Below are 12,882 nucleotides of genomic sequence, written 5' to 3' on the forward strand. Positions count from 1 at the left end.
GGTGTTTCTAGAATATAGATAGTCTACTTAGGCCTTCTCTGATTTTTATAAGCAGAAAATCTCTGAATCTGGTTACCAGTATTAGGACTAAAGTCAACACAAAAGAGAGTATTGAAGCTGAGCACAGTGGCACACACCTATAATTGTAGTACTTGTGAAACTAAGACAGAAGGATCACAGAAAGAGAAGACCCGAATTAATATAATCAGAAATTTAAAAGTAGATGCTAGAGCCAGGCATGGCGGCGCACGCTTGTAATCCCAGCATTCAGGAGGCTGAGACCAGAGGATTGCGGTTCATAGCCTCAGCTAATTAGTGAGGACCTTCACAACTTAGTGAGACCCTGTTTCAAAATAAAGAATAAAAAATAGGGCAGTGGGTGTAACTCAGAGGTCAAATGCCCATGGGTTCCATCCCCAGACCCACACACAAAAAAAAGGAGATGCCAGCAGGTGTGATGGTGCAGTAGTGCACATCCCTGTAATCCCAGTACTTGTGAGGCTGAGACAGAAGGATCTCAGTTTCACGACAAGCCTCAGCTACTTATTGAGGCCCTTTGCAACTTTCTTCATTCTATGAAGTCAGTAGCACTCTGAAATCTAAATCAGACAAGGATACAGCAAGGGAAAAAAAATTATAGGTCATATCTTTAAGGAATATAGATATAAAAATCCTTAATTAGCTATGCATATTCAAAAACACATTAAGAAGATTGTACATCATGATCAAACAGATTTCATTCCAGGGATGAAAGGATGGTTCAACATATACAAACCAATAAATGTAATTTACCACATATGTAGAATTAAGGACAAAAATCACATAATCATCTCAGGAGACACAACAACAAAATTCGGCACCCATTATAATGAAAATACTGAAGAAAATAGGGATGGTAAGAACTTAGCTAAACATCATAAAGGATATCTACAGCAAACCCAAAGCCAACATCATAGTGAATTTTCTCTAACATCAGGAATAAGACATGGATGTTTACTCATATCACTCCTATTCAAAAGAGAAGTTGAGATGAGATGAGATGAAAAGAGGAGAGGAGAAGAAAAGGGGTCCAAATCAGAAAAAAAATAAGTTAAATTATCACAGTTTGCGTGTTTGCAGATGATGTGATCTTATACTTAGAAGATCCAGAAAACTTTATCAGAAGTCTTCTAGAGCTGAAAAAAAGAAAAATTTAGCAACATAACAGGATATAACATCATTATTCAAGAAATGCATCATGCCAGTAATAAATCCACTGAAAAATAAGTAATGGGAAAAATAGTCCCATTCACAATAGGCCTGAAAAATAAAATATCTAGAAATAAACCTAACCAAGGAAGTAAATAGTCTCTATAATGAAAATTATACAAGCTTAAAGAAAGAAACTAAAGACACTAGAAGATGGAAAACTTTCTTTTCCATTTTCATAGATAAGGCAGAATTAATATTGCTAAAATTGCCATGTTACCAAAAGAATTCTACAGATTTAATGTAATCCCCATAAAAATACCAAATATAATCTTCATAGAACTACAACAAATAGTCATAAAATTCATATGGAAGAATAATAACCCAGAATAACCAGGCAATCTAAGCAAAAAAAAAAGAAAGAAAGAAAAGCTGGAGGCATCACAATACCCAATTTTAAATTATACTACAGAGTTGTACTAATAAAATAGCATAGAACTGGCATAATAACAGGCACATAGAGCAGTGGAATGGGATAGAAGACACAGAGACACACCCACACTAACAGTCATCTGACCCTTAACAAAAGCACCAAAACTTACATTGGATAAAAGACAGCCTTTTCAACAAATGATGACTGGAAAACTGGATCTCCAAATGTAAAAGAATGAAATTAGATCTCTATACGTTGCCATGCACAAAAGTCAACTTAAAATGGATCAATGACCTAGGAATTATATCAGAAACTTTGTACCTGCTAGAAGAAAAGATTGGGTAATTACTCCAACATATAAGCTTTACAAACAACAACTTTCTCAATAGGAATCCTCAAGTTCAGGAAATAATACCAAGAATTAATAAATGGGATGCCATCAAATTTAAAAGCTTGGAAACAAGAGTGAGAAGAGAAAGCCTACAAAATGAGAGAAAACCTTTGTCTGCTACTCTTCTGACGGACGACTGATATTAAGATTATCCAAAGAGAGCCAGGCATGGTGGCACACACTGGTAATCCCAGTATTTGGGAGGCTGAGTCAGGAGGACTGCAATTCGTGGACAGCCTCAGCTACTTAGTGAGGGCCTTTGCAATTTATAGTGAAACCCTGTTTCAAAATAAAGAATATAAAGTAGGGCTGGGGTGTAGCTCAACAGTAGATTGGCCCTGGGTTCCATCCCCAGTACCACAAAAATAATAATAAATTAAAATAAAAAATAGGGCTGGGGGTTTAACTTGGAGATAGAATGCCCCTGGGTTCCACCCCCAATTCCACCTACACACACAAAAAAAAAAATAAAAATAAAAAGAACTTAAAGCACTTAACACAAAAAATAACTAAATGAACTAAACAAACATGACAAAATGTTCAATTCTTTATCAGAGAAATGTAAATCAAAACTATACTGAGATTTCATCTCACACTAGTTAGAATGCCAATAATCAAAAATAAAAATAATAGTAAATGTTTAAGAAGATGTGGGACAAAAGGAACACTTATACACTGTTAGTGGACTTGTAAATTAGTACAACCACTATGAAAATCAGCAAGTAGATTCCTCAAAAGACTGTAAAAAAAAAAAATCCAGATTCAGCAACTTAGCGAGGCCCTCTAGACTTAGCAAGACCCTGTTTCAAAACAAAAAATAAAATAAATAAAATAAGACTGGCATCATAGTTCAGAGGAAAAAGGAGGAGGAGGAGGAGGAGAGAGGAAGAGGAAAGAGGAGGAGGGAGAAGAGAGAAGGAGAAAGGAGGACAAGGGAGGAGGGAAGAAGAGGAAGGAGAAGAAGGAGGGAGGAGAAAGAGGAGAAGTAGTAGTAGTTATGGAGAACTGAACCCAGAAGAATTCCCTAGATTCAATCCCCAGTACAAAGGGGGAAAATTTTTTAAAGATGTATATAGTTACCAAGTTGACAAAGAACAGACTGCTACAATACCACATGAACTTCGTCAAACTGCAAATATTTCATAGAATCCCCTTCCATATATAGTTGTATGGGTCAAATCAGTTTGCCAAATAAAAGTTTGGATAAGATTTTAAAGTAAAATAGTAAGCATAACCTTCTAAAACTCATTGTTATTACACATAACTAGACATAAGATAGAAATACTGATGGACCTACTGGTCTATACTCTAACTGCAGCGAGAGGCAAAAGCAAAGGACTCAGAATGTTCCAGATTCTACCACATCTACATACGGCTATCTCCCCTTGGCCCTGTTCATGAACAGTGACCTCAAGCCTATCACCAGTAACCAAGAAAAAAAGCTTCCATAAACTCAAATTTGTCCACCCATGCCAGTACTTAAAATGTGGCTCATTAGTCATTTTTTTCTAAACCCCCAACTTCCTTTTCTTGACCTCTCTTCCTCAGGTCTTCTCAGGGTTGCTTAAGTTTTAATTTTACAATAAATTTCTTAACTAATAATACTCATTTATACTTTTATTCATTTATAATCAACAAATAATTTTAGTGACTGCTTTGCATTAACTATTGTAAAATATTCACATAACTGTGAAGTAAAATATTGAGAAAGTTGGTAAATAGAAGACATAAAACCCAAAATGAAGAGAATAGGTAGAGTATAGAAGATGGTTAGAAATGAGCAGTAATTAGCACAAAGTTAAATAATACAGAATTGCTTGATTACAAACTGCCAGCCATCTTTAACATACTATAAGTAGATGAAGCTAAATGGAAGTAGGCTTCTGTTTTGGCCAACCTTAACCAAAATGGAAATACCTGAAACAGGATATTTCAACAGTTTTAGGTATTTTTCATATCAGGAAAAGTCAGTGAAAGACACATGTAGGCATATATTTCTGACCTACTATAGAATGTTGAGTACTCTTAGTGAAACCACTATACAGGATTTCTTAAATGGAATCTATGAACATGATGCAGTAGGGCAAGGTTGGTTTGTAAACATCAGTGAATAGAGAGATAAAGGAACCAAGAGAGAAGAAATCAGCAACTGATACCAAATGAAACTTGTGTTGGGTGCCTTAGTTTCTCAGTAACCCGTGAATCTCTAGTTAACAGGAACTAACCACAAATTCATAAGAGCAACTAAAATCTAGGAAAGATGCTAGATTTAGGCAATATTCCTTTCTGAAAGAAGTATGGGAAGAGATGAAACATTCCGTTTCTTGGCTTGATTTTCCTAAACCATATTGGAAATGCCTAAAGGCATCCAACTGTGTTTCTATCATTTCCTAATGTCCTTCTGCTTCTCCAATTTTCTAGAGAATTACAAATAGTTTCCTGAAGGAAGAAAAAGCTGAAGAAGGTTGAAGCTTTAGTCTACATGAAAGTTAACTACCCTGGCAAGGTCTCAAGACTGAGCCAAAACCAAACTTTCTTTCATGAACCTAATGAAGAAAAAGTCACATTTCAGATGTTTGCTTCAAGCTCAGAAGAAACACTTGAGGCAGAAAGACTAACTACATGGATTCAAATTGGGAAAGTATTTCTCCCTCATACTCTACTATAACAATTTTCACCAAAATAAATAAATATATATGTATACACATATATATGAGCCCCTATAGTACAATTTTAATGGAAAGTAGAAAGCAAAAATTGGAAATAAAAATCACTGACCAAGTAAGTTGAGGCTACTTTGCCTAACAATAGTCTAATGATAGACAAAAAAAGGTGAGACTTCTATGATGCATGAAAGAATGCCTCTTGTCTATTGACGGTCAATTTTCCTGGTGACTCTTTGTCAGAGGTTACCCAAGAGATGCTATAATTTGGAAAGAGATTTTATGACTACCTTTACAATGTCAAATTTTTAAATGTAAAATAGACTTCAACCTACTATTGATTCATTTTTACTTTTATTCATTCATAGTCAGAAAATATATTTTCAGTAACTGTTTTGTATCAAGTTTTGTAAAATACATTAGTAAGATGGGTACAGTGGCACACATCTGTAATCCCAGCAAGTTTGGAAGCTAAGGCAGGAGGACTGTGAGTTTGAGGTCAGACTGAGCAACTTAACAAGACCCTACCTGAAAATAAAATAAAAAGAGCTCAGTGGTAGAGCACCCCTGGGCCCAAACCCCAGTATCATATATGAGAAAAAAAGATAAAAGAGTCTTACCCTCACAGAGCTTAGATATAATAAGAAATTCACCATAAATTATGTCAAAAATGTTTGAAATCAGTGAGTGTTCAGAAAAAAAAAAAAAAGAGAGGGAAAAGGGAGAGAGACAGTTAGCAAAGGACATGGGAATGTATATTGGGTATGCTCCATGGAGAAGCTGGCAATTGAGCACAGACCTAAGGAAACAAAGGAAGAGAGCTGCCCTGATATGCTAGACAACAAAAAGTCTCCCAGGTGGAAAAACTGACCATCACCAAGGCCCCTAAGGCAAGTGCACATTCCATGTATTCAAGTAATGACGAAGCCAGGCGTGGCAGTGCACACAGTAATCCCAACATTTGGAAGGCTGAGACAGGAGGACAGTGGTTCGTGGACAGCCTCAGCTACTTAGTGAGGCCCTTTGTAACTCAGTGAGACCCTGTCTCAAAATAAATAATAAAACATAGGGCTAGAGGTATAGCTCTGAGGTAGAATGCCCCTGGGCTCCATCCCAGTACCAAAAAAATGAAAGAAAGAAAAGAAATGTCAGAAGGCCATAGTGGCCCAATCTCAGAAAACTGGGGGAGATTAGTAGAAAATAAGATCAAGGAGTAATATAGTATAGAGAAAAATCCAGAAGGGTTCTGCAAATCACTGCTAGCAGTTTGGCTTATAAGTGGAATGCAGAACCCTGAAAGTTTAGATCAAAGGAAAGACATGCTCTAACAGATTGTTGTTGTTGTTGTTGCTGTTGTTGTTGTTGTCTTCTTCTGGCATTACTGAAGTATAACTGACAAATAAAAACTTCACAAATTCAAGCAAGCCATCATGGTATACCCCTGCAATCCTAGTATTGAGGAAGCCGAGATTGGAGGATCGCAGTTTCAAGGCCAACCTCTACAATTTAGCAAGACCCTCAGCAACTTAGTAAGACTTTGTTTTAAAACAAAAAAAATACAAGAGGGCTAGCGGTGTAGCTTTCAGTTAGAATGCCCCTGGTTTCAATCCCCAGTACTGAAAAAAAAAAGCTTAAACTCAAGGTATACACTGTGATGATTTGTTATACTATACATTGAAATGACTACACTATAACCAGGTAAATTAACACATCCATCTTTATACACAGTTATCTTGTAGGGGTGGGATGGCAAAGAAAATTACAATCAATTTTCATAGGAAATTTCAAGTATACAATACAGTATTATTAACTATGATATCCATGAGATCCTTGGAACTTATTCATTGTACAACTGGAAATCTGAAACTTGGGTTTTTAAGTGAGCTCTCTCATAGCCATCAAGAAAGCAGACAAAACGGGCTGGGCTATAGCTCAGGTAGTAGAGTGCTTGCTTAACATGCACAAGACCCTGTGTTTTATCTTCAGCACTACAAAATAAAATTTAATTTGAATTTAAATAAGAAAGTAGACTAAAATAAGAAAACAAAGGTACAAGTAGAGCGACCAATGAATGCCAATGGTGGAGGTGCTGGAGGCATGAAATGAGGTATAAACTGTCACACTGGGCTCTACATAAATGAAATCCTGAACATCTTGAACTAACTAAAGGTTTGCTTATCTGCTACGTGAAGACAGGATGATGAGTTGCATTTGCCTCTCAACGTTTCTTAATATAGCAGACCATGAAACTTAAAGACAGATAATACAAAATTATGTGCACCAAGATTAGTTCAAGAAAATAACTTTAATTTGTTTTATTTCAAATGGCAAGTCAAAGAAACAATTTTGTAACTGCCCCTCAAAACTTCAATTGTGGATTACTTTTCCTGAAGTAGGGGTTAGGTTGAAATGAAAGATATATAGAGATAATAAAAAGTTGCAGAGCACCATTGCCTACTACAAAACTGAAGGTCTCTGGAAAACTCTTCTCAAGATACCTGAATGGTTATAAATTCTAAGAATGTGCTATTACAGAGAACACATTTCCATTTGAAGTAGACTCAAAGATAGAAAGATATATACATATACACATACATACCATGAGATCTATTTTGTCTCACGAATATCACACATATATACTTGAATTGGTGTAGGATGTTTTAATTAATCTTGTTCTTCCATAAAATAATATGCAGTAGAACTTATTAATTACATCCCTCTTGGTTAAGTAACCAAAACTCAACCTGAGCTAGTGTAAGCAGAAACAAAATCCATTATAGTAATATCGAGCTATTCATGGAAGCAAGAGCAAGAACGAAGCCAGGTCCCAAGTGGGTATGTGAGTCACCAGGGAATCGGATGATAGACTCATAACAGTTCATCCACAGAGACTCTAATAAAGACACTATTTAGAAAAATGTAGGGAGGTTAATAGAACAAATAAGATACAATGAGAAACCAAGAACAGGCAAGAATGGGAAACCAATACTCTGTCTAAGCCTACTGGGTCCAATGGAGGAAACACTGTCACCATAGTCAAAAGCCACATCTATGAAAGAGGGCTCACCTAAGAGAAACTGTGGCTACTGAAAAACTGAAGCCACCTCTAGAAATGCTCCTTAACAGAGGAAAGAATTATCCTAACTTCTTTCTTCCCCTACCCTCTTCATCTACTGCTGATGGTTCTACTACCCCAACTCAACCGGACACCATCAGGCAAAGAAGCCCAGATCCATAGAAGTCAGCCTTACAAGGCCCAGGTGAAACAGACACCAGAGGAGCATGGACCCAAGAGGGAAGAAGAGTGAATATCCAACACAATTTGAAAAAAGCCTTCTCAATAACAATCCAAAAACTATTAATTCAGTGCATAGTCCTTTTCTGGGAATATATTGCCTATAATAAAAAGGGGACACATGTATATAAGAAAGTAGTAAGTTTTAAAAGGATAGTTACTAAAAGATAAGAATAAAAAGCAAAACTTTGGCCGGGCATGGTGGCGCACGCTTGTAATCCTCGTGCTTGGGAGGCGGAGACAGGAGGATCGTGCAGGTTCAAAGCCAGCCAGGCTGGCTTAAGAGACCCTATTTCCAAATTTATAAAAGTATAAAATAGGCCTGGGAGTGTAGCCCGGAGGTAGAAGGGTTTCCAGGAACCCCAGTACCACCAAAAAAAAAAAAAGCAAAACTTTAGTTAAAAAAAAAACACTATTTTTAAAGGCTTCATAATAATTTGTGTCTTTGTTACCAAGTATTTCATTTTTAAATTGTGTGTGAGAGAGTGAGATACAGACACACACACAACACACACACACACACACACACACACACACACACACACACACATACACACACACACACGAGATTGAACCTAGCCCTTCAGGCATGCTAGACAAGCACTCTACCACTGAGCTATATCCCTAATCCTCATTTTAAAAGTCAAAAGAAACATGACCTGATTAGTTTTAGTGTTTTTAACTCAACTTTAATAAGTATTAAAATAATATTGAGGCATAATATATACTAATATTTAACAACTTGTAAAGATCCTAAACCCGTTAAACAACACTGATACATCTCAAAAACAAAAGGTTATCATTGCAAAAAAATTTTATCCTCCAAAGTTGTATCAGATGTAACTAAAATGAGCCAAATGTGGTGGCACATGCTTGTAATCTGAGTCCATGAGAGGCTGAGACAGGAGGATCGAGGTTTATGGACAGCCTCAGCTACTTAATGAGGCCTTCCACAACTTAGTGAGACCCTGTTTCAAAATAAAGAATAAATATAGGACTGGGGGTGTAGCTCAGAAGTAGAATGCCCCTGGGATCAATTTCTAGTTCCACAAAAAACAAATAAAAATGTAACTAAAACTGGATATCCATATCTATAATTTCACTTTTATATACTTTGTTTTTTCAACAGGTTTGTTAAAAGCATAAAACTCTAATATTTTAAAGACATTCTTAAATAAAAACAAGCTACAAATTAATCTAGTAAAATTACAGCTGAAAACATATGAAGGAAGCCAGGCATGGTGGCACACACTTGTAATCCCAGCATTCAGGAGGCTGAGACAGGAGGTTCGCAGACAACCTCAGTTACTTAGTGAGGTCCTTTGCAACTCAGTGAGACCCTGTTTCAAAATAAAGAATAAAAAATCAAAGGTAGAATGCCTCTGGGTTCTATCCCCAGTACTGGGAAAAAAAAAAAAAAAAGGAAGGATAAAAGCAAATAAAAAAAAAGCAAAGCACATTCAGTTTATACTAATTTACTGAGAAATCTGTAGATCCAAAATGTAAAAATATGGTTCTTGATCAGATCTTTTTACTTTTTCAAGGATAACAAACTTTCCTGAACTTAAGAGTTTTCTAAAGAATCATTTTACAAATTACTGTTGGATTCCAAGAAGAGAAGAAAAGTCCTGTAGCTCAGCCAGGCATGGTGGTGTGTGCCTATAATGCCAGTACTTAGCAGTACTTGAGATAGGAAGATCACAATTTCCAGGTCAGCCTCAGAAACTTAATGAGACCCTGTCTCTAAATAAAAAATTAAAATAGGGCTGAGGATGTACCTCAGAGGCTCAGAGCTAGAGTGCCCTTCAGGTTCAGCCTCCAGAAACCCCCCCCCCCAAAAAAAGCCCTGCAGCTCAATGTAAGGAATTTAATTGTATATGCCTTTAGAAGAATATAATTGTAATAAAACTACTAAACAATTCAAGACTAACAGTATGGCAAAAGAAAACAAGTAGAAAAGGAAAATATTTATGTCAAGGCTACAATAGCATACATAATGGCATAAAAAACACAAAAATTAAGAAAGTAGAAATCATAAGCAGAATTCATTAGCAAATTCATGTTTTTGCTAATTCCCCAAATATTTCTACCTAATAAAGGACTTTTATACCTCTTAGTCATATTAAGTGAACTAAAACTAAAACCAAAATATTTTAACACACTTATCTGGAGAATGTATACATATCTGTGGTCGTAGGAAATGAAGGCAAGAACCAGCTTAGAAAGCAACAGTATAGAATATGCATTCTGTTGCAGCCTGTGTCCTGCATAACCTTTTGAATGCATGACCTTTAAGTTGCTGAAGGTTGCCTCAGAATTTGGCTCAGTTTGATCGAAACATCTGTTCCCCTCGCAGGTATACTATAAGGACTTTTTTCTCAGTTGGATTCAGAGCACAGCAAGCGAGCCCTTGTCTGTCCAATCATACAGACCCCAACACTTGTAAATCAAGTTCTGGGAGGACAACAGCAGGTCCACATTCCATCACCTTTTCCCAGCCAGCTAGGCCAACTGACTGCTGTGAGAACGCCTCTTATCATGTCATCAAATCAAAACATGTTGAGATGAGGGGCTATAAAAGGCATCTGCAGAATTCCCAAAATGTAGTGACTTTGGAACATTGACAGATGCATCTGTCATTTTATACCTTCAACTAACCTGATGTCCACTGGCCTGACACAGTAAAGCTGTCCAAGATCGATTCCAATTCTTTCACGTTATTTTCACATGTCTCTACTAGGAAGGCCTGGTGCTTCTTAGCCTTTTAATTAAGAAAAAAAAAGTTATACATAATAAGGTCACATATTTAAGAGCTGCAGATTTTTAGTGTGAACATACAGAGCACAATTAAGTATAAAAAAGATATTAATTACTCCATTCAATTTATTATTAATAAATCTTCTTTCTGTCTTAATCATACCACTTACGTGAATTAATGTAACATTCTACAAGGTCTCATTAGTAATTTACTGAAGATTTAGTGTAAGTATTTTTAGCCTCACAATTAACCCTATAATGGAAAGATAAGAATTTACAGATAAGGAAACTGGGACAAAAGAATTAAGGTTGTTTTTTTTTTGTTGTTGTTTTGTTTTATTTTGCAGTACTGGGAATGGATCCTAGGAGCATTCTACCTCTGAGCTACATCCCCAGCCCTATTTTTTATTCTTTATTTTTAAACAGGGTCTCAGTGAGTTGCAAAGGACTTCACTAAGCAGCTGAGGCTGTCCATGAACCCAGGTCCTCCTGTCTCAACCTCCCAAATGCTGGGATTACAAGTGTGCACCACCACGCCAGCTAGGAATACTTTTTAAAAGCATGCTTGCAAGCCAGTCATGGTGGCCTATGCCTGTAATCCCAGTACTTAGGAGGCTGAGACAGGATGATTTCAGGACAGCCTTAGCAACATAGCAAGGTTCTCAGAAACTTAGCAAAACCCTGTTTTCAAATAAAACAAACATAAAGGGTTGGGGTGGAGCTATGGGGTAGAAAACCCTGGGTTCAATCCCTAGTACCGCACAAAAAAGTAAAAAATCATGCTTGCAGGTAAGGGGCAAGTTGCCAGAAGGCAATCAAAAGTGAATGCAGTTGGAACCAAGCAGAAGCTAATGCAGAAGTCAAGTGATGGCAGCTTGGTGTAGACAATTCAGTGAAGAAGGAGTTGTGCATGCACTGGCAAGATATTTAGAGGGTGAAATTGACAAACCTAAGTCACACTACATTGGGTTGGGTTGGGTCAGATGATGAGGGGGAAACGTTTAAATGAAGGAAGGAATCAATATTAATGCCAAAGTTTCAAATGAAAAGAACTAGGTAGATTTCAGCAGTTGAATGAAAGTAACAGACGCAGGGAAGGTCTTATTTGTCTGTTATTTTTTTACTTGCTTATTTATTTTTAGCAAGGCATATGAATCATGAATTCTGTTTTAATTTCCACTGGATATGCATAAAATACTCCTAGCACCAGCACAACACCTGGTAAATATAAGGCCTTAAATAAATAAATTTGAGTGAGCAAAGAGCAAATAAAGTAAAAAATTATGGGAGATACCTGAATATACTATTGAAAAGCTCAGAAGAGAGGTTTGGGACTCATCTACAAATGACATCTAAACTAGCCTTAAGGATGTTCAAAAGGAAGTGAAATGAGCCTAGGACAAATTCTTAAGATTTTCTATCATTTCTTAGAAAGAAGCCAGCTAAGAAGCCCAAAAAAAGAAGAAAAACAGAGGGCCTAATGTCATGAAAAACAAGATATGGGGACATTTCAAGGAGAGTCCTCGACTATGTCCAGATCAAGCAAAACGATGACTAAAAAGTGTTCACCAGGCCTAGAGGTCACTGGTGACTGGTGAAATCTATTTCACTGCAGCGCACTTATAGCCCCGCCTGGAACAGGCTGAAGATGTAAGCCTAGAGGTTTTCTTGGTTTTGGTTTTGTTTTCGTAATCAAATGAAAATAGAACGATTAGACAACCTTTCTTAGTAAGAAGAGCAGATAAAGCACAGCTATTGGAGAGCTAGGTCAAAGAAAAGTATTTTTAAATACATAAGAAACTTAACCTTGTTTAAAAGCTGAGGAGATGGAGGTACCAGTGAAAGAATGAAAAGAATGCTCATAGATACAGACGGAATGGGAGAACAGACATTATAAGACAAAATTACATCCTTAAAATACTGTGGCTCCTCCTCATCTACAGAAGAAATATTCCAAGAACCCCAAAGGATGCCTCAAAGTACAGAGAGTATCGCACCCTAAATGTTATCTATACATATAGACCCATGATAGTTTCATTTATATAAGGTACAGTAAGAAAGTAACGATAACTAATAACAAAATAGAACAATCATAACAACACAGTATAATAAAGGTTATGTGAATGTGGTCCTCCCTCAAAATGTCTTTTTATAC

The 12,882-nt window shown here is 36.6% G+C and overlaps 1 protein-coding gene across 4 annotated transcripts in view; it reads right to left on the reverse strand.

Annotated features, from left to right (window-relative positions):
* Nucleotides 1-12,882, reverse strand: part of CCDC171 (coiled-coil domain containing 171) — a gene marked incomplete at both ends in the record, with an annotated part of 323,708 nt that overhangs the window by 205,605 nt on the left and 105,221 nt on the right. For all 4 annotated transcript variants that reach the window (XM_080709193.1, XM_080709192.1, XM_080709191.1 and 1 more), the window contains one exon: nt 10,629-10,731. In XM_080709193.1, the coding sequence (XP_080565319.1) occupies nt 10,629-10,731 (103 nt within the window). The remainder of the gene's footprint in view (nt 1-10,628; nt 10,732-12,882) is intronic.

Source organism: Muscardinus avellanarius, assembly GCF_963383645.1.
Source record: "Muscardinus avellanarius genome assembly, chromosome: 13".
In the NCBI taxonomy this organism is placed as follows: Eukaryota; Metazoa; Chordata; class Mammalia; order Rodentia; family Gliridae; genus Muscardinus; species Muscardinus avellanarius.